At 33.9% G+C, this 22598-nt stretch overlaps 2 protein-coding genes across 4 annotated transcripts in view; one reads left to right on the top strand and one right to left on the bottom strand.

The window, feature by feature from the left end:
- LOC145248879 (putative thiopurine S-methyltransferase) overlaps positions 1–21743 on the top strand; it is a 37104-nt gene extending 15361 nt beyond the window's left edge. The window contains exons 4-10 of the mRNA XM_080110637.1: positions 303–432; positions 3455–3507; positions 6122–6196; positions 8515–8597; positions 13012–13056; positions 16257–16381; positions 19993–21743. Coding sequence (XP_079966763.1) covers positions 303–432; positions 3455–3507; positions 6122–6196; positions 8515–8597; positions 13012–13056; positions 16257–16381 — 511 coding nt within the window. The 3' untranslated portion in view covers positions 19993–21743. The remainder of the gene's footprint in view (positions 1–302; positions 433–3454; positions 3508–6121; positions 6197–8514; positions 8598–13011; positions 13057–16256; positions 16382–19992) is intronic.
- LOC145248877 (putative thiopurine S-methyltransferase) overlaps positions 1–22598 on the bottom strand; it is a 149612-nt gene that overhangs the window by 52582 nt on the left and 74432 nt on the right. The window lies entirely within an intron of this gene.

Below are 22598 nucleotides of genomic sequence, written 5' to 3'. Positions count from 1 at the left end.
TATAAACGAGGCTTCACTCTATTTCTCGTCCCAGACAGCATCAAGTGTGGCGGTATAGAGACACACTTAATATAAAGTGATGTAATGAAAATCATGACTTCAACTTCTCAGTTTTACTTATTGCAAGTGTTGTATTGTCTTCGCCAGAAAAGTTAAATCATCTTTTTTTTTCTTTTTTTTTTCTTTTTGTAATATTATTATATTTTATTCAATATTCGTTTTTGACTTGAATATAAGCTTGAAATGTATAAAATGAAACAGTTTTGATATACTAACCCTAACTATATTTCTTTACTTTTCAGATTGGCTGATCAAGGACATTCTGTTGTAGGTGTAGATATAGCAGAACAGGCGTTTCGAGAATTTTTTACTGACCAAAACCTGGAATATACTGAAGAACCCTTAAAGAATATCGATGGAAAATTATTTCACGTTGGTTTTTAAGTTGATTATTTTTTACATCTAAATTTCTTAATTGTTTTCTGTTAGAAAATCATTAAAAGTATATATTTTTAACAAAATGTTTGTAGAAAATCCTTTCTTTTATTTTCAATATTGCAGCATAAGGGATTGATTATATAATGTTAAATTGAATTTTTAAAAAAATTCTTAATGCTGCAATATTTTAAGTTATAAATTTATTATATTTTTTATTAGAATATCTTGTCCTTTTCATTTCCAGGTTTAAGCTTAACCATATTACTTTTCATGCTCGCATTTTTCTATTGTAATCCATGATTTTTCCAGGCTTCCAATAAATTTACATGTTCTTTGTTTAATTTCAGTCTTATTTTTTTGTCCCCATAAGCATAACATACGCATATGTAATAACAATGTACGGCACTCGTCTGCTTTCAATAAAATCCCCCCCAATTATATTCCTTTCATTCTTTCATTCTCTCTGTTTCACTTGTTACGTCTCTTTTTGTGAGCACGGTGAATTAGTAGCAACAGTAGTTGCTATGGAAACTAGTCATAAAAAACGTCGCTCACCTCCTTACAAATTTTTATGATTTTGAATACCAGTAAATTCATAACTTTTGTTTACTGAACACAAAATTAAAAAGATTTTTCACAATATAACCGAAATGATCTATAAACTGTAATAATTGTTTGAAATTTGGTAAAAAAAAAAAAAAAAATGAGTGAGCAGTGAAGCTTTAAAGCAGTTTTAAATGACTAAAACTGTCACTTAACCATATATTCCAACACAACAGTGTTTGAATGATAATGTGCATTAAATGAATCTTAAACAATTCATGTTTTAATTGTTATAAATGAACTCCTCTTCATGGCCAAAACACACATCAAAGTGACTAGAATCACCTGAGTAATATGGTTAAGCTTAAACATGGAAAAGAAAAGGACAAGATATTATAGTAAAAAATATAAATTTATAACTTAAAATATTGCAGCATTAAGGATTGATTATATAATGTTATGAATTGAATTTTAAAATAATTCTTAATGCTGCAATATTTTAAGTTATAAATTTATTATCTTTTTTCTTTTCCAGTTTTAACAGCTGGTCCTTTACTTTCCATGTTTAAGTCTAGCCATCTTACTTTTCATGCTCGCATTTTTCTATTGTAATCCATGATTTTTCCAGGCTACCAGTAAATTCAGTTGTTCTTTGTTTTAGTTCAGTCTTATTTTTTTTTGCCCCCATGAACACATGTGATAACAATGTACGGCACTCGTCTGCTTTCAATAAAATCTGCCCAATTATCTCCCTTTTATGCTTTCATTCTCTGTTTCACTTGTTACCTTTTTTTTTTACTTTTTTTTTTTTTAAAAGCAGTGAATTAGTAACAAAAGCAGTTGCTGAAGCGACGTGGTTGCTATGGAAACCAGTCATAAATAGCGTCACTCACCTTCTTGCATATTTGTATGATTTTGAACACCAGAAAATTCATAACTTTCGTTTTACTGAACACAAAATTGAAACTTTTTTCTCACAATATAGCTGGGAAGGTGATCTATAAACTGTAATAATTGTTTGAAATTTGGTCAAAAAATGAGTGAGCGGTGAAGCTTTAAATCAGTTCTGAATGACTAAAACTGACACTTAACCATATATTCAAACACTACCATGGTTGAATGATAACATTTTATGTAGATGCATGGAATAATTATATACTTTACGCGTTATACATTTCACACGTTATATACTTTACGCGTTATACACTTTACGCGTTATACACTTTACACATTATATACTTTATGTGTTATATACTTTATACGTTATATACTTTACGCGTTATACACTTTACACGCTATATACTTTACATGCTATATACTTTACACGCTATATACTTTACACGCTATATACTTTACACGCTATATACTTTACACGCTATATACTTTACACGCTATATACTTTACACGCTATATACTTTATGCGTTATATACTTTACACGCTATATACTTTATGCGTTATATACTTTATGCGTTATACACTTTTCGCGTTATACACTTTACGCATAATATGATATGCAACAGTTACATGAGAAATCTAATCTCTAACACATGCACTCTTATTCTCAAACTTTGCTGGTGACATGAACATTTTGGAACACTCGTATTCATGCGCTTTTTTTTAAATTTCTACTGTTGTCTACTATCGGATGTTCACCTCCTTCTTTGGCCACCCCTCTGTCTACTTGTGCACTGGACATAAAACCTTACTGTCCAGGGTGTCTATCTAGCGTTGACATTAATGCTGTAGAAGTGGTCTTAACCTTTGTATCCAAGAAGACATTATTTCAATTTCTTAGGTAGTCTTTTTCTTTTAATTAAATATTTCTCCCTGTAATAGTTCTGTTGTCTGCATCATGCATCTCTCCCAAACCTGCAGTGTTGTACATTTTACAAAACCAGCCACGGACATCCATGATAATACCATGTTAAAAACGAAATTTTTATCGAATAACATGTTTTTTTGTTTTTGTTATTGAAATCCTTTTCGTATATTTTATTTCTAGACTATTATCTTTATCTTTATAGTTGTTACATGCCGTTTCGGCCAACTAATCCCTGGCCTTCGTCAGGTGGTTAACTGTGACAGAATAGTAATGCTGAGTCTCTTAACCGTATCTTCAATGATCACTGCCTTCCATAGTTGTTGTCGTCTCACCATGTTTTGGCCAACTAATCCTCTGAGTTTCTATAGATACAAGTAAGCATTGTCTCAAGATAGCAGTTTCGATCCTACCCAAAGCCAACCAGAGGCTTAGTTGGCCAAAATGTGGTGAGACAACTATGGAAGACAGTAATTACTGAGGATACAGTTAAGACTCCGCATTTCTATCCCTTTATGGTTAACCACCTGACAAAGGCCAAGGAATAGTTGGCCGAAACGTTGTGAAACAAAAACTATGAAAATGAGTTAATTTTTTGTTTCTCTGGAAGCAGGCTTCCTTTTCTTATTCAAATTGTATTATTTCATTTTTAGGCTATGGATGGAAGAATCAAGTTATATTGTATGGATGTTTTTCTCTTTAACAAGTAAGCATATTTGTTTAAAATTTTTTTTTTTTTAATGAGAATCACTAAAAGTATTACATAACCCGTCATTGCCCAGGAAGGATGGATAAAAAAATAAGAATTCAAAATGTGCATGACATAACTAAAATAAAACTCCCAAAAAGATGGTAGTGTAGTAATCGTTAATTGTGTAGATTGGGTAAAATTTGGATTATTTAAGGGAATGCCTAAAAAAAACTTGTTTACATTGGACTTGAAGGCTACCATATTGTAATCGTCCGGGAAGCAGGCCAGTAGGACAGTGTTCCACAGGCGGCAATTCTAGGATATAAACTTTATTCATGGAAGCTGTATTTAGATTCATCATACTCACCATTAATCACAAAAGTTCCTTTTTTCTTGTATAAGATGAGATTAATTATCCTCGAGTGGCCTTTAGGCCTTGAGAAGGATGAAATCGGTGTTAGGTGGATGGTGAGACAACACCCATGATTGGTAATTGGGCAGACTTGTTTAAAAACGAAGTTAAACATCGGATTGGATTTGAAAACGATCATGTTGCAGTCAGCTGGGAAGCAGCTTCATAGAACTGCTTATGAAAGTTCCATCAAGTTTTAGGTTGTGAAAGAAAGAAAAACAATTGATAGTCGTTGTGTAATGTTATGACCCTTTGGGCTGTGATCATAGCGTAGTATCTGTTGACTGTGGCAAGCGGGAGCAATGGTCAAAACAGTATTATTATTGTTATTGTATTCTTGTTAATTGATTTGAGCGACGGATGGTTGCTGGATCAGTTATTATGATTAGAAGAATAAACAATTAAATTGCAAAATAAATGATTGACGTGTAAATCGCAAAAAGAATGCAAAAATAGAAAACGGATGTAAACATTCTTTTGGTTTTGAATAAACAAATAACTAGGTGGATTAGATTGGTATGAGACACGTAATTAGGTAACGTAAGAGAACACGTGATGTAGTTAGTTTTAGAGAGATTCAGACAGTTGAGGATTGACCACCAGAACAGACAGACGTAGACAAGGGTGGACAGACAGCTGGGAGCAAGCTGTATGAACAGAAAATGTAGAAACTGCAGATCCTGTGAAAACCAATTGAGACAACTTTAATAAATTTATATTACAAAAATATAAAGAGTTGTCATCAATTATCAAAGAAGAACAGTTGTCTCAATTATATGGTGCTGATCATATGGTTCGTCATGGAACAGCGGGAAGATATAGAAGAACTCTTCAAGAAAAAGGTATGAAGCATATATTATTCTTCTTACATATGAACTGTAAAAATATCCCGTGTGATAAGTCTGATACAACATGACTCAGTTTATACGTCAATATCATGTCTTCCTGGCTAAACAACATATATACGATTTATACGTTTATTATCTGTCTGTTAAAAGAACAATATCTTACATCCACTAGATAACACATGACACGTTTTAATATATCATCTCCTCCAATTTCAACCACAGTTGTAGCCAGACGAGTTTTTGTTGTGAATGTTTTAAGGGTGGACCACTCAGTCGAGCACATTCCATGATAATAACGATAGAGTAGAGAAAGACTAGTGGCATCTCTTCTATGAGAAAGGTAAAAAGGAAAAGAGCATCGTCCTCTACTGTCAGGAGAAATCCTCATCGACTGCAGCAATCCTGTTCCTATCGATTCACAGAGTTATGAAACGCATGTCGCATTTCAGATTATTACTTTCTTTTTTTTTTTTACTAGCGGAACTCCTTGTACATTAAACCGTTTGTTTTTTCTTCCATCTTATTTGCATCACCGTTCGTGATAAAATTACAAATATAAAATCATTTTCATGCGATACTTACTTCTTTGTTTTTGTTTAACCAAGTAAATTTTGACTTTTTTAGTGATTCGCAATTTAATTCTTATTCAAACATTGACTTTATTGTTTTTTCTTTTTCTTTTGCAAAGGCAGTTATGTACTGCAAAGCCAAGAAGAAATAAACATTTTTCCTCTATAAAACAACCAAACCAAACCTTTATAAACATTAGAAAATATATGAATTACTTAAAGCATAAAACCTTTTGCTAAAATCCTGAAAATGGATAATACGACAAAACAACCAACCACGCTAATTCCTATTTATTACTGGAAAAAAAGCTAACCGATAAGGAAAAAACCAACGTCTTTCTCTGTTCATGAGCGAAGGGGACAAAACTCTTTCTCTGTTCATGAGCGAAGGGGACAAAACTCTTTCTCTGTTCATGAGCGAAGGGGACAAAACTCTTTCTCTGTTCATGAGCGAAGGGGACAAAACTCTTTCTCTGTTCATGAGCGAAGGGGACAAAACTCTTTCTCTGTTCATGAGCGAAGGGGACAAAACTCTTTCTCTCTCCATGAGCAAGGGGACAAAACTCTTTTTCTCTACGTTCCGTTTTAATAAAATATTTTTTCATCAATATTAAGTGAAAGAAATCCTTCAGTTTTATTATTAGATATTAAAGCTTATGGGCCCCTTTCCTTGCTTATAAAAATTAAATTTACATAATTATTGAATTCAGCTGTATGTTCACTTTTATTATAGAAATAAATTTTTCCAGTTCCTTGTAAAAGAAATGGATGATCCTAATTTATTTTCAATTATTTTTTAGAGAACTGGAAGGTCAGTTTGATGCCATTTGGGATCGCGCTTCTCTTGTTGCGATCAATGTTATTGACAGAATAAAGTAAGTTGCCGTTTGACATTTTCAAATTGGTGAAAGTTATAATCTCATTTATAAAACTCATTATGCCGGAGAGATTTAGAAGGCTATCACAATGCGAGGAATAGCCTTCTAAATGTCTTCTACGTATCTCACACCATGCTTCAAGCCAAGTACATCTCATTGTTAAAACTCATTATGCCCGTCTGTCTCCATTTTTTTTTTCAAATTGCATCTCGTCCGAAACTTAAGGTCACAGAATGGTGCGAGACTGCTTAAATGATTGCCGTTTTTATGGTTTAATGGTTTATGGTTAAAATAATTACTAAAGGATAAAAAAAAAACGTGGATCAAAATTGAATGAAACCAGAACTTGTTAATCGTTAAGTCGACTACAAATGTCTTCTACACATGTGCAAACATTTATGTTAAATGAGATTTGTACGTCAATCTATATTTATTTCCACCTTATAGTCCGACTGGTAGTGCTCACCTGGTAACGTCTCTAGCGAAGACGCATCAAATTTTGCTTTTGTTTTCGATTCTAACTGATAGCACTGAAGTCATTTTAGAATTTTTTTTTGTTTACTTTTGAAATCAAATTTTTTATACAGTGTTTCACATTTGGTAGAAATAAATGTTTGTTTAGCTAAAGCGTGATGTAATTAAAAGTTAGTTTTTAGAGACTAGTAATGAGATCCATGTCATGCTAAATAATTTTTTATTAAAATAAGAATTATGCTAACAGTTACAATTATTGACATTTTTTTTTTTTTTTAGAAAAAATAATTTGAGATTACTCAATTCTTGAGGTTTATTCAAAGTTAAAAATTTTCACAAAAAATATTTATTTTTAATACAGCTTTACTTTAAATCCTTTAGTCGTGCAAGTTATTGATAGTGAGAAAAATAAAAATGATGAGTTGAAGAAATTTTGTGTTGTGGCGATAAAACTTTTCGGAGTTAAAATCAATTTTGTATTATGCAATAACATGTGTAAAAATAATAATTTCTAAACTCCTCATCTCAATTACAACAAATATTAACAACTTTTAATGCTTCTGGCATTGAAAATATAAACATTTGTTGTGCAAATCCATAGTTCAACATAATTAACAAAAAAAAAAAAAAAAAAATGATAGAAAAATCTACCCGTCACAGAACGAAAATGTCATATTCCAAAAATCATATACAATGATCAAGTATTTTTTTTTTTATAAATAGAAATTCACCTTTTTTTTTTCTTTATTTTATTTTTTTTTATGATTTTTGCGATTTTAATAAATCATAGCCATTCCAAGGCTGATTTTGACCTCGGTAATTTAAATTTTGTCTCTATTTAATAACTATATTGAATGAAGACAACATTTTCATTTCCTTATAAAATATTATTTTCTTGGTTAAAAAAAAAAAAAAACCTACTTGATCAATTTATGTGCTTTTTAGAATATGACATTTTTGTTACGCGGCAATGATTTTTCTATACTTCATTTTTTTTTTTTTAATTAGATTGAACTTTGGATTTGCTCCAAATTATTTTCTTTAGCTGATTAAATCGAATCTCATCTACCTTATAATATTCTGACTGCAGAAAACCCCTCTGCACCAAACTATCGTAGGATTACAACAACAGATGCTTAACACATTCAATACATCTAGCCTGTTAGCCACTATCTTAGGCAACTATCGACTACCATTACATACACGTCTATTAGTGATATTAAAATGCTACATTAAATCCTAGGAGTGCCACTATGACAATCACAACTGAAGAAGTAGTAGTTATTATTTTTCCCTCTAAATATTTTCTACTGCCACTGCTACCAGGTACAATTCACCATTTTCAACCAATATTCTGGTTGGACTGCTCTTAACTGGTTATTACATACATAAACAGACCATAATCTTAACATTTTTCAAATACAAAAATAATAATGTCTACCTACACTGACTCTGGCTATTCTGATTGGTTGAGCTCTCACCATCTTTACATTCCAGAATAAGGAGTTCTCATCGAACAGAAGCAGAGATGCGCCATTGAATTGCTGGCAAAAGTGCATTGAGAATAGTGGTTACTATGTAGAAAAATTCTGGAGAATAAAAGTTCACTTGTTTTAATGGTGTCACTCCAGTCTTCATAGCTCTTTAATGTTCTGAACTAAAAGAAAAATAGAGGCTTTACCTTTTAGAATGACCCTTGTGTATATGTGTGTGTCTATAAAATTTGCACAAATTTAATTGTAATTTAAATTCATTCAGAATTCTTCTGTTGACTTTTTTCTTCTTCTTACTTTTGTTTAAAATTTTAAATATAATTTTTCTTTTTACTTCTCCAACAACAGATATTCTCAGTTGATTAAACAGCTTATGTCGCCTGGCTGTCGATATATCATTGCAGCTATTCAATATTCAGATAAATTTGAAGGTATGAAATTTTTATGCTTCTATTATCATCCTTTTTACTTGTTTAACACATTTGAATATCCCAGAAACAATGAAAACGCATCAAAAATAGGTTCCTATGTGTGATAATTGTATATGTTGAAAGAAAATATTATGGAGTAATAAAAGAAAACATTAACTGACTGAGGCTGGAAAAGTATACCGTGAAGTAGAATTCCTGGTTATTGATGAGAGTATAAGTAGATATTTTGGAGGGAGTGAAAGTTATGCCTACTTCTAAGTATGACTAATTTGTGAGAGTCTGGGTGATCGGAAGTTATGTAAGAAATTTTGAAAGTGACTTAATTTCTGGAAACGCATATCAGTCATTGGTAGAAACTGTGATCGTATTGAAATTATATGTAGTAAGTACAAGGTGGAACGATAAAATTGTCGCCTTAAATAAAACAACACTACAGCTTTATTTTAAAACTTTTATTGAGAAAAATCAATTCAGGTAACTTGATTATGTAGTAGAGTTGACATCTATTCAATGTAGCTGCTTTCAGCCTCAATCACTGCCTCAATACGGGTCAAGCGCCAGTGGGAGCTTGGCAGAGGACAGCGATCAGGCTGACTTTGATGTTGTGGGAGGTCATACTGGTGATGTTCTCAACATCTGACCAAATGAAGTAGTTCAGCGGATTCATGTCGGGGGAGGGGGGCAGTGAGTGAAGGGTACAAAGTCATAGCACTTCTACTGAAGACAAGCCTGGATCTCTTTTGACTTGTGGGCTAGTGCCGAGTACTACTACCACACCCAGGGTCTGCCAGTAGCCACTTGATTGCACCAGGAGATCACCAGATCATCTTCAGCACATCCAGGTGCACTTTGGTGTTGACTTTCAAGCCAACTTCAAAGATGTGATGTGCCATGATGTAGCCCTCACTTGAAACCACACACACCAATGACCACAACCGTAGCCGGAAACTTTGTTTTCATCACCTTAGCCACGTCCCTGTTATCTGGATTTGGATTTTGAGGGTGCTAGCAATGATCCTGTTGTCATAACTTGGATCGGTAGAGAGCATGAGTTGTACAGTGGCGCATCTCTGATCTCATTCATTGAACATTGTGTCACTTTCAGACATGATAGAAGGCTCCGACTGCTGTTCAGATTTGTACACAACTGGCGAACTAGTAGATGGTCTGCTACAAAAAAAAGAACACCGGTTTTCATTAAATGGAAATGGAATCATGTTGTCTTTTCTAGTGCGACAATTTTATCGTTCCACCCTGTATGTGTGTGTTTATTTAGTTCTGCTGTGTCTGAATTTACAAAGGAAAATATGTATAGATCATTTCTTTCAGCAGAAGTTTAAAAAGGATTTTGGTAAAAAAAAAATCGGGATTCACAGAAATATAAAAGAAAACTAAATTATGTTTAGTCTCTCCCATCAGACTGTAATGTTCATCCTGGAACCAACCCACGTTGTTTGCAGTTTCAGTTGCAAAGGAGACCAAGAATAGAAAAGAACTTTAACACGTTTTTTCTTTGCAACAAAACATTTATTTCCTCATTGTTACAGCCATGTCGTCACCCACGTGATCTAGAATGTTCTCTTATTTCATGCTTGTTCTCTTTCTTTTTCTTTACTAATGACGTAATTTCACCCGTGTGTATGTTGTATGTGTTTATGTATGTATGTATGTGTATATACTAGCCTGGGTGCCCGGCGTTACCCGGGTGTTTGGAGGTGTGTGTTGAGCAAAAAAAAAAAGGTGTTAGTGGGCAGGCAGGCAGGCTCAAACCTGTACCGCAAAGGAGGAAAAGAATGTGAAAAAAAAAATATGATGTCTTTGCTGTTGCATCCATCACCAAACCGGAAATGGCGAAGATTTAAATTAAGGCTAGTAAATCGGAAAGAGGGGATGACTTTCAAAAATATCAGCGAAAAAAGCGAACCCTCCTTGTAGAAAAGTGCCCAGTTGAGGATGAAGGAATTAATGTTTTTAGTCAAATTTTCGATATTTGTCGTCCGAAGGATCGATCTTCAAAACGATACCAATTTCATGAAAATCCGTCACCTCTGAAAGTTTTAAGCAGACATACAAACATACATACATTTGAATAGACCGGTGAGATTTATATTATAGACTAGCTTGGCTGCCTGGCGTTGCCCAGGTGTTTGGAGATGTGTGTTGAGCAAAAAATAAAAGTTGTGGCAGGCAGACAGGCTCAAACCCGTGACGTGAAGGCAGAAAAGACAGTGGAGATGTGTGTAAGAGTTTTGGTTGAACAAAAAAATAAAAGGAAAATTGCGAGCACATAAAAAAAAAATAGGAGTAGTAACACACCAGAGGAAAAAGGGGTGCAAAAAAAACAACTCTTATCGATGTACCTACTGTGGTTGTGATGTCAGGGGCGGTCGAAATAACACTTTTTAAGCGACGTTGTGGGCACGACAAGGGTTGAATGATTTTCAAAAAATGTCAGCGAAAAAAAAACAACCCTCCCTGTAGAAAACTGCCTGGTTCAGGGTGAAGAATTTAATGTTTTTGGCTAATTTTTCGATATTTGTCGTCCGAAGAGTCAAGCTTTAAAATGATACCAATCTTGTGAAAATCCGTCGTTTCTGTCGAAAGTTTTAGGCCGACATACATACATACATTTAAACAGACTGGTGAGATTTATATTATAGACTAGCGGGGGGGGGGTACCCGGCGTTGCCAGGGTATTTGTAGGTGTGTGTATGAGGGGGGGGGGTAATTAATAATCCTGCTTAAATATTATAAAAAAGACGATGCAAAAAAAAAAAAATCCAAAACCAAAACGGAAAAAAATGGCATAAATAGACCTGTGTATGTGGGGGGGGGGTAAACTAAAGAATAAGCAAAGTAATAAAAAAAAAACGTTTGGTCGGGAGGAGAGATTGAACCCGGAAGCTTTGACGTGGAGGTGGAAACCAATGCCAATACTTAACGGTCTCGACCACGAGTGAGAGTAATTGATTAACGTAGCTTATAAAGCTAAAAGAGGTTTGATTGACAGGACGACGCTAAATGAGGTCATCGCGGGATCATTATTTTTAGTTTTCACTTTCCCCAGATGATGGTGGGAAGGGGGGGAAAGCAGAGCGAAAGCCGAGAACACAACGTTTTTTCACTGTATTTATACTATAATGCAGGACAAACCAGGCACAAAGCGAAATAGCGCGAATCTCATAAAAGTCGACGTAAATAAATCTAGAGACGACCCACGTTCCCAAATCCTACATATTATGATATAGGACCCATATAAACAGTTGTAAGCGATAGTAACGAACCCGGGAGCGTGTGCTCGAAAAGACTTTTGAAGACATACATGAAATAGTCACACACATTTTGCCTTTTATATATATAGATTAGCGGGGGGGGGGGGTACCCGGCGTTGCCTGGATGTTTGGAGGTGTGTGTGGTTTTGGGTAAATCAAAACTCGGGGTGGGGTAAAATACAAAAAAAAGTTTTGGTAGGTAAGTATGAGGATCGAACTCGAACCTTGGAGGCAAAGTTGGAAATTAAAGTGGGAAAAAAAAAAACGTGACGTTAACCATTGGGCCACCGCGAAATACTAACAGAAATATGTTTGAATTCATTTATTTAAGTATTAAAAACAGAATTGACACATGTCCGCAATAAGTTAACTCCGTGACTTCTATTTGACCTCATTAATGAGGTCAAATAGAAGTCACGGAGTTAACTTTTGCTGCAGGGCAGCGTTTGGGTTTGTTTACCTAACTTTGACTGGCTTTTTCCCCAAGATGTTGGGGAGGGGAAAACCAGCTCCCCATTATCCAGATTGAATAGCAATTGTCTGATATAAGGAGTTTGGCCCCACATTGATCACAGCTGATTGCTTCTGGACGTTTCCCAGTGCGATTACCGGGAACAGTGCCGGTATTTATTTGCACAAGGCCGTTGAACAGTGCTTTAGCTTTGAATTAGGTTCGCTTTTTATACGAAAAAGCTGAATGAACACAAGACGGGCTGAAATAGCAATAATTTTGTAAAAATCGATGTAAATAAATCTAGAGGCGACCCGCGTTCCCAAATCCTACATATTATTATCTAGAGGGTGTATAAACAGTTCTAAGCGATAGTATTCCCCCCCCACCGAGAGGGTCGGCGAAAAAAGCCTTTGCGAGACATACATAAAATGATCACACACATTTTGCCTTTTATAGATATAGAAGATAATTTTTGCTACTACTGATTTGACAAAAGTTTTGTTCATTTCCAGTTAATTCTGGAACTCCGCTTTGGCTTGATTCAAATTGTTTAGAAGTATCAAAACTTTGTATATCTAATAAAATATGGTATACTTCAACATCATCGTTTAATGCTCGTTTCCATGCTAACATGTGTATACTTATCAAAATGTATTCGACTGAATTGTATATGTTATATTTTTTACAGGACCCCCTTTTGATTTATCCGAAAAAGATATTCAGGACTTATATTGTAAGTATTGAACAAATCTTCCCCCATTATTAGATTGAAATATTGAATTTCAATTAAAACCAATATTATCTACTTGATTGTCATATCGAAATTATTAATATATAAACGGCTATGTCTGTCTGTCTGTCTCCATATTTTCAAACTCTATCTCCTCCGAAATTAAAATTTGCAGAATGATGCTAGGGGCCTCAAATGATTGGATTTTTTACCGGCCGTTCTTTTATAGGCCAGTTAAAATTGTTTTTAAGGGGGTTAAAAAGGGATCCAAATTGAAAAAAAATCGTTATACATTTTGTACATTCATTTTAGTTTATTTTTAATCAGTTTATGTACTGGTCATGTTGGTACAGTAACTTCATCAGCTTTGAATGCTACAGCTTCGGTTTCGATTCTTGCTGATGGCACCTAAATGCTTTTTTTTTTTCTTTTTTTACTTTTGAAATCCCGACTCTATAATTAATATATACGAAATTTGGACAAATTAAAATATCATATTTTACGCCCGGGTAAAGCCCCCCCCCCTACACACACACACACACTAGTTAGTAATATATCCAAAAAATTATTAATGAAAATAATTTTTGAAGAAATTTTCGAATTATACATAAACAGCATAAAGTCAGGGGAAGTAACTGAGGTCCATCTTGTTACAATTAATTCATGTCGATATCACTGGATCACGAAATAGTCAAAGTACACGTTTTATGTAATAATGTAGTAATATTTAATTAATTGTAACAATTACGTTGATAACATTGCTTTTAGTTGAAATTGACATTAAAAAAAACTAGCTACCATTTTTTTTTTTTTTTTTTTTTTTTTTTTTTTAATGAAAATTCATTTTTTTGGCTTTCTGATTTTGCTCTAATAATGAAGAAGCAACTGAACATTTAAAATTGAAATGTAATGCTCATATATACTCTAACATGGTGATTATATTGTTTTCTAGATATTAATCCAATAAAACTCCTGTGTTCATAAAATAGTGCTCAAAACTGTATTATAGTATATTTATTCATACAAACATTATTTCTTACATATATGCATACATGTTTCAGCTGCAGTCTCTTTGGAAATCTAGCTTTCTCAGGCCTTTAATATCAACTCGAAACCTCTAAATTGATATTAACGGCCTGAGGAAGCGAGATTCTGAAGGATCTCAGCTGAAACATTTATGCACATATGTAGCCAGTAATGTTTAAAACATAGATTTCCTTATTTATACAATCTAACATATAAAGCACTCTACCACCATAGATTAAAGAAAGGGGTCTATTCAAAATTTTGTACATATTCCCGAACTCAGTAAAGTTACCTGAATTTGGCATTATACACTTGAAGAAGGTCGGAGGTTATATCGGCCGAAACGTTACAAGAATAACACAATTTTTAGCACGGCTTTGTGTTCTCTTCACTGCCAAATACTCGAGCCCTTCTCCAAAATGTGTCCTCATCGCAGCCACTCTTTTTGTATAGAAATTATATTTTGAAATTACATTTAATATCCAAAACTATTATGAAATATATTTTAAACTAGCGAAATAATCTTATGCAAAGTGAAATAAAATTAAAATTAAATCAGGAAATGTGTGTAGAACAAGAATCTTTGTTAGTTTGATCACATTAAAACGTTGATGAGGTATCCGGGTCATTGGCAGATATTCTTCTGGTCATAACATATTTTTTCCCCAAAGGGATATAACTCAGGAAGTCGCTACACTATCATTAATCATGACTTTAAACTTAGTAATTTATTTAATTCCTCTTTGAGTTGAAAGGACTTCATTATTTAGAATAGGAAAAGATTTCTAAAGTCAGTTAGGAATGGTATGATCCAACTTTTAAAGAATTAAATTTCCTTTTCATCATATTTCTAACGTGTTAAAAAAATTAGAATTGTATTCGTTTGTGTATATGGGAAAACGAGGCAAATATTTGTTATGTTCCTTAATAGCAGAATATATTCAAAATCGAAAGAATGCACATTTGATATCAAAATTACTTCATTTGATAAACTTCTCTAAATCAACATTTTATACTTTTTTTCCAGTGTTGCTCCTTTTTTTTTTTTTTCATAAAAATTTATTTTATATATATATATACTAGCAGTTCAGCCCAGCTTTGCTCAGGCCCTATGTACAATTCATAACTTTATGTGCATATATATAACGGTTAATGGTAGCTGAATGGATACGATTTTTGCTTGTGTTGCTGAGTTTGAGTCTGGCAACTCATGTTAATCGTGACACCCTGCACTGAAGATTCCCGAAAGGATGAAACGCTAGTGTCTGTATTTATTTAATTATTATAGTAAAATAAATAATTATGACTGCCCCTTTAAGAAACTCATTTCTCATCGTTGTGCACTTTCAGTTGAATTAAGTCGGTCAATTTAGCTCTTATGCATAGATCATCGCATAACGATTAGATCACTGTTTGACTGACGTAAAGAACATATAAAATTAAAATGATATTTCACGTGGTTAATGGTAGCCGAATAGATATGGTCTTTGCTAATTGAGCCCCAAAACTGATTAAAAGGCTTGCTGCATGTCTGAATAACGTTTATGTAAAATTTTAACTGTTTCAACCCAAAATTGGCTGCATAGTTTGCTTAGAGACCACAAAGGTCAAATCTTTTGAACTTTGATCCCTTGGTAGCCAAATTTTCAGCCAAAAATATATTAAAAAGCTTGCTCTATGTAGGTATATATTTATGTAAAATTTCAAATGTTCAAACCAAGAATTGGCTTAGAAGTCAAATTTTTAACTTTGATCCCAATTTTGACCCTTTAACATTTATTGTTTTGGGCTCAAATCAAATTAAAAAGTTTGATCCATGTCCAAGGAACCTACATCTAAAATTTCAAGTGTTTAGACCCAAAGTTGGCGGAGGAGTTTGGTAGAGTTTTTAAAGGTAAAATCGTTGAACTTTGACAGCCAAATTTCTGTCCGAAAACTGATTAAAAAGATTTTCCCGAATCTCAATAACCCTTATGTCAAATCTCGAGTATGTAGACGGAAAATTGACAGAGTAATTTGGTAGGGAAATGTACACACACACACAGACAATTTCATTTTTATAGATATAATTACGTACACACATATACATTGCAAGTGTATTATATTTCACATTTCTTTTTAAAAAACAAAAAAAATGCTTTGCAATTAACTTTCATGTTTTTCTTTTTGTTGTCAAGCTGATTTAAGCATAGAAGAATTTGATGAACTTGACCTGTCCATTTACTTCAAGAACCGTGGTCTTGATCATATTATTGAGAGAATGTATTTGCTGCAGGCAAAAACAGATTCGGACTCTATTTAAGTAAGCTGTATTTCATAGTCTCTCTCTCCTTCTCTCGATCACTCCTTCTCGCTCTCTCTCTCTCTCGATCACTCCTTCTCTCTCTCTCTCTCGATCACTCCTTCTCTCTCTCTCTCTCTCGATCACTCCTTCTCTCTCTCTCTCTCTCGATCACTCCTTCTCTCTCTCTCTCTCTCGATCACTCCTTCTCTCTCTCTCTCGATCACTCCTCCTCTCTCTCTCGATCACTCCTTCTCTCTCTCTCTCTCTCTCGATCACTCCTTCTCTCTCTCTCTCTCTCGATCACTCCTTCTCTCTCTCTCTCTCTCGATCACTCCTTCTCTCTCTCTCTCTCTCTCGATCACTCCTTCTCTCTCTCTCTCTCTCTCGATCACTCCTTCTCTCTCTCTCTCTCTCTCGATCACTCTCTCTCTCGATCACTCCTTCTCTCTCTCTCTCTCTCTCGATCACTCCTTCTCTCTCTCTCTCTCTCTCTCTCTCTCGATCACTCCTTCTCTCTCTCTCTCTCTCTCGATCACTCCTTCTCTCTCTCTCTCTCTCGATCACTCCTTCTCTCATACATCTCATAGAACAATACACACAAGAAACAGGGGTACCACAGCGTAGTGTACTCTGCCACCCTTTTTCTAATTAAAATCAATGGTATAATCGAAAATGTTAACATGGGATTCAAAAAAATATATTTGTTAATGACTTTTCAATAACTTGCTCATCACCAAATAACTATCAAAAGACAAATGCAACATTGCCTTAACAAAATAGATCTTTGGATTAACTAAAATGGATTCAAAATGTCCAAAAGCAAAACCATATGTATCCACTTTTGTAAGAAACGAAAATACTACCTTGACCCACAGCTCAAACTAGATGGGCAACTAATACCAGTAGTACAACATGCCAAATTTCTAGGGATCATTTTTGATAATAAACTAAACTTCAAGGAACACACTTACAAATTAAAACAAAAATGCTTAAAAGCAATAAATATCTTAAAAATAGTATCAAAACTAAACTGGGGAACAGATCAAACTACAATGCTCAAAATATACCGCTCACATATCAGATCCAAACTGGATTATGGTTGTGTCATATACAGCTCTACTTACAATTCCTACAAAAACAAACTACTAGCAATACAGAATCAAAGTTTAAGACTTAGCCTGAGAGCCTATCGAACTTCACCAATGGAAAGCCTGCATGTAGAAGCCCAAGAACTACCCCTGCATTTAAGATGGGGAAAACTAGCATTACAATGCACAACAAAACTACAAAGCAACCTCGAAAACCCAACATACAAAACTACCTTCAACCCACAATGTACAAACTTATATTCAGGGAAACCAAAAAGTATACCCTCCTTTGGACACAGAATTAAAGAAATAATACATCAAATCAATGAAAACCCCGACAATATGATTACTCAAAAAAATAAATGACAGATCACCATGGACATTACACAAACCAAAAAAACGATCTAACACTTACTGCTTACAAGAAAAACATTACAAATAATATAACAACCAGAAGCAACTTCGGAGAACTAAGAGAAAAATACGCAGAATACATAGAAATATACACCGATGAGTCTAAAACTATAAATGGAACAAGTACAGCATGCACAGATGGACAAAATCAATATCAAATACGACTGCCCAACGAGGCTTCAATATATACAGCCGAGCTGCAGGCCATCAAAATAGCTCTCAAACACATCAACAAACAAAAATTCATAATATATACAGACTCCCTATCCTGTATCATGGCCCTTGAAGAAAAATCTAAGCATTCTTTTATCACAGAAATTATACAAGAATACAACGAAATAACCAAAAAAAAAACAATAAAAAAATTATAATAGCCTGGATACTAAGCCATGTCGGCATCCCAGGAAATGAAAAGACAGACAAACTGGCTAAAGAAGCCACAAACCACCAAATGAAAAATTTAAAATACCACACACAGACCTAAAAAGAAAAATCAACGAATATATAGAAAACATGTGGCAAGAGAAATGGAACAATGCACTGCAAACTAATTGCACGAACACTAATTAAAAACGAAAAACAAAAATTTTTAAAGGAAGACGAGAAGAAATTGTACTAAACCGAATACGAATTGGACATACAAAATGAACTCGTTCCTATCTAATCAAAGCGGAGGAAACACCAAATTGCACACTCTGCAACCAACAACTAACAATTAAACATCTACTGATGGAATGTAGAAAACACAAACACACTCGGAAGAAATATTTTAAAACAACAAACATTAGAAAAGTGTTCCAAGAAGTGGAACCCCAACAAATCATAAACTATTTAAAAGAAACAAATGTATTCAAACTTCTATAAAGTAAACAAGTAAAATTCATTCAAGAAAAACAAACCTTTTACAACTAAAACAATTTTTCGGAAAACCTAAAGCATCTTGCTTCAAAAGATAAATTTTTAAAGAAACTTAAAATAATTTTACAAGAAACTGAAAACCTATTATCTCAACAAAACTTTTTTGGCATTAAATGGCCCTTAGAGGTTGAAATGCCGTTAAACAAACACACTCACTCACTCCCTCATCAATGGGGGTCCTGGATATGTCCTTAAACTATATCCAGTGGTGAGGCCCCAGCTTGCGGGCTTTGGGGAGTGTGGAGCCACCCTATAATTACCATTGCTCCCAGGTCCACTCTGACCCGGAGTGGTAGTACCTGTTAGGGTTCCAACTATGGGTTGAATAGAAACCGACTTGAAAACAACAAATATATTCTATCAAAAATTTTTTTCTTCAAAATCTTTGGATTCGGCATTAAATAACCCGAAAAAGGGTTGATATGCCGTAAAACAAAAACAACCAACCAACCACTCATCAATGGGAGAATTGTGGCTGGTACTTTACTAATGTTGCAATATGTGGGCGAATGTGAGATGCACACTTTTCAGTTTTCTTCAATATTTTTAAGTATTTCACTTTTTATTTTTAATGTTCCTATTTACTTGCCTCCCCACGAGGGCAGAGTTAGACACGAGGTTGTTTTTTAATGAAGGAACAAAAATAAAAATTGTCTCAGTCATGAAGGATTTCTCCTCCACTGACCGAGAACAAAAAGGTGAAGTTCAGCATCAGAACAGATACTACACTGTGATCTTGCTTAAATTTAAAAAAAAATATCCCTAAGCATGGAGTTGAGCATTGCAGTAAGATTTAGATGGCTTTTTTTTTTTCTTTTTTTTTTTTTTTGTTAAGAGTTGGATACTCTTTCATAAAAGAAATTCAAAAGGCGTCACAAAATGACAGTTGTGTTTACTTTAATTTTTAACCACGATCACTGGAAAGGCTTTCTAACTCTTCCTCTTCACATAACCTAAAATTGGAAAAATTGATTGATTTCTTAATCATGATCACATGACTAGAATTGTCATTTTGATTAAGAAATCAAATGTGTTAATTAAACAAAATAAAATTTAATGGCTTCTAACTATTATCTGCTCATGGCACACCAGCAATCGTTCCACGACACACTAATGTGCCGCGGCACAATGGTTGGGAACCATTGGTTTAGCAAGTAAACAAAATTATGATTCAATTTATTTTATTTATTTATTTTTTTTCTTTCTCAGGTGATGAACATCAAGGTCAAAGGTCATCCTTTATGAATGTTGCTAGCTGAATATGATGGAGATTAAAAAAAAAAAGTGTCTAATTAAAGAAACTGAGGGTCTTTCTAAAAGTAAAGCTTCTTTTTTTTTTTTTTTTTTTTTTTTACCTCAAAACATTGAAAAGTTACAAAAACGCAAGTGGTACCAGTAAAACGAGGGACCTATTGTGCTCCAGAATTTATTTTTTTCATCATCACCACTATTCTCAATACACTTTTGTCATGAATTCAATGACTCATCTCTGCTTAAAGTCTCACATCGTCAATATCTGCAACAGATAGATGAAACTTTGAGGTCATGAATGCATAAGTTCAGTCATCGTAACAATCCAACTTGCAATCCTTTTTGATCCATTCAGGCGGAATAATAAAATAGGAGGCATTACATTTGGAACACCTCTAGTACTACACAGTATTTCTTCTCTCATCGTTTTTCACGATTTTAACGTATTTTCTCTGAGATCTCGATCTCTCGTAAATGTCATGTTCAAATGATGACTGTAAAAGCTACTGAAAAATGGTTTTCTTGTTTTATAAAGCATTATTATTGAACATTTTGAATTATTAATTAAATAAGCCATTAGAAAGCCGTACCATGGAATTGAGTTAAAAAAAAAAATTAATTTTCAATTTATTAGGTTGGTGCAAAAATAATGTCTTTCTTTTTTTTACGTATATATCTAATAAAAAACTACATCATTTTTGCACCCACCTAATAATTTTTGAAGGTATACTCTTTGATCAGAATTTCAAATTAGGATCAATGTTTTATTGTACCTTAATTTGAAATTCTACTAAGGAAGTATTGTAACGTCACAGGAACAAACAAATAAAAAGGAAATAAATAAAAATACGACTTGAAATTTTTTTTAAAAATGCAAATGAAATGAAAACCTACAAAATAACTGGATACAATATGAGTACTATTTCCAAAATAACTGGATTCGGCATTAAATAACCTGAAAAGCGTTGATATGCCGTAAAAAAGAAAAAAGAAGAAAAAAAACTTGGCTGCTGCTGATTCTCTCACACATGTTCTGTTACAGTATATCTTCAAAAATTAAATTGAAAAAAATAATCTCAATTGCATTTCATGGCTCTCTAATGGCTTATTCTTTTTAATAATTCAAATTACAATGAAACAAATTTTTGTATTCGTAATTAAAACTCTTAAACGGACAAGGGTGAATTTACAGGTTTGCTCTCCTTTTGTCAGGGGACCAATAAAATTAAATTCCAAATATTAAATGTAGTTGTACCAATAAAAAATTGACAATGTCCTTTTCTCTTCACTGCAACCTCTATCTCACAGAAGAGATGTTGCGAGTTTGTCTCTGCTTTATCGTTATTTTCATGGAAAGTGTTCGACTGAGCTTCAATCTATGGTCCCCCCTCGCCAAACTTTCACAAGAAACACTCGACTAGCTGAAAACGCTATCAATAATTCTCCCCACTCTTTATCTGTGCCTAAACCTAAACATAGATTCCATGATCAAAGCTTCTTTCTTAGAACTGCACGCCTGTGGAATTGTCTTCCGTTTTCCTGCTTTCCAGCTGACTACAATATGGTTGTCTTCAAGTCAAACGTGAACAAGTTTCTGATGAGCCGTTCCACTTAAGTTAACAAATTTACCGAACTTCCATTACTATCGATTACTATATTGTCCTTTTGACTACTGTACACTCTTTAACCCTTATCCTTGAGTGGCCTATCGGCCTTGATAAGTGGTGACGCCTATGTAAGAAAAAAAAAAAAAAAAGAAAAAAAGAATTCCAGATAAATGAAAAGGGATAAACCCCAGTAAGTCAGGAAGCAAAACTAGATAAGTTTGAAAATATTAGGAAAAGTCTGGAATCGAACCCAGTAAGCAAATGTTAAAAGATAATAGATATTGAAATCCTAGGAATGCAGAACGATTGGTAGTGTTCTCGCAAATAACTAAATACTATTTATGTCAGAGATAGAGTGATTGTCCATTCTTTTAGAAATAACTGGATATTAAAAATATCAGTTAAAAGAATGGACAATAACAAAGTCGAAAATGTTATGTAAGAAATAGGTTAAATGATATAATTTACAGATTTCTTTTGTTTATAAGAGGTGTTAGATATATGTGCAAAGGGCATGGGTAAATTGAAACGTGATAAAGTCACGTTGGTTGACTACAACTCTAATGTGATAGAGAAAGGAGATTCTCAATGTATTGAGACAGGGTTCAAAGTAAGAGAGAGTCACAGTGATAGTCAGTTAAAGACGAGTTGGACAGCAGCTTAGTAGAGCTGATGCCCTTAGAGGCGAAAGGGGGGGGGGTAAGAGGAGACCATGTAGCTATACAAGCTTGAATTCCCGAGTCATCAATCGGCCGGCTGATGAATAAAGAATCACCATCTATATTTTGTAACTGTTTGTCTTAGTGTCGTCTTTCAACAACTGAAAGGTAAATGTGTTTTATCTATCGTCATCTTAAATTAACATTGTATAACTCCCCCTCCAAGTATTGTCTGTCCCATCCTCCATCATCAGTGAAGTATCTCCCCTCTGATGTAAAAGAACTGTATTACACATTC

Source organism: Euprymna scolopes, chromosome 27, assembly GCF_053919585.1.
Source record: "Euprymna scolopes isolate OS-2025 chromosome 27, ASM5391958v1, whole genome shotgun sequence".
Taxonomy (NCBI): domain Eukaryota; kingdom Metazoa; phylum Mollusca; class Cephalopoda; order Sepiida; family Sepiolidae; genus Euprymna; species Euprymna scolopes.
Note: the sequence above shows the minus strand (reverse complement) of the source record. Positions and strands in the feature narration are given on the sequence as shown.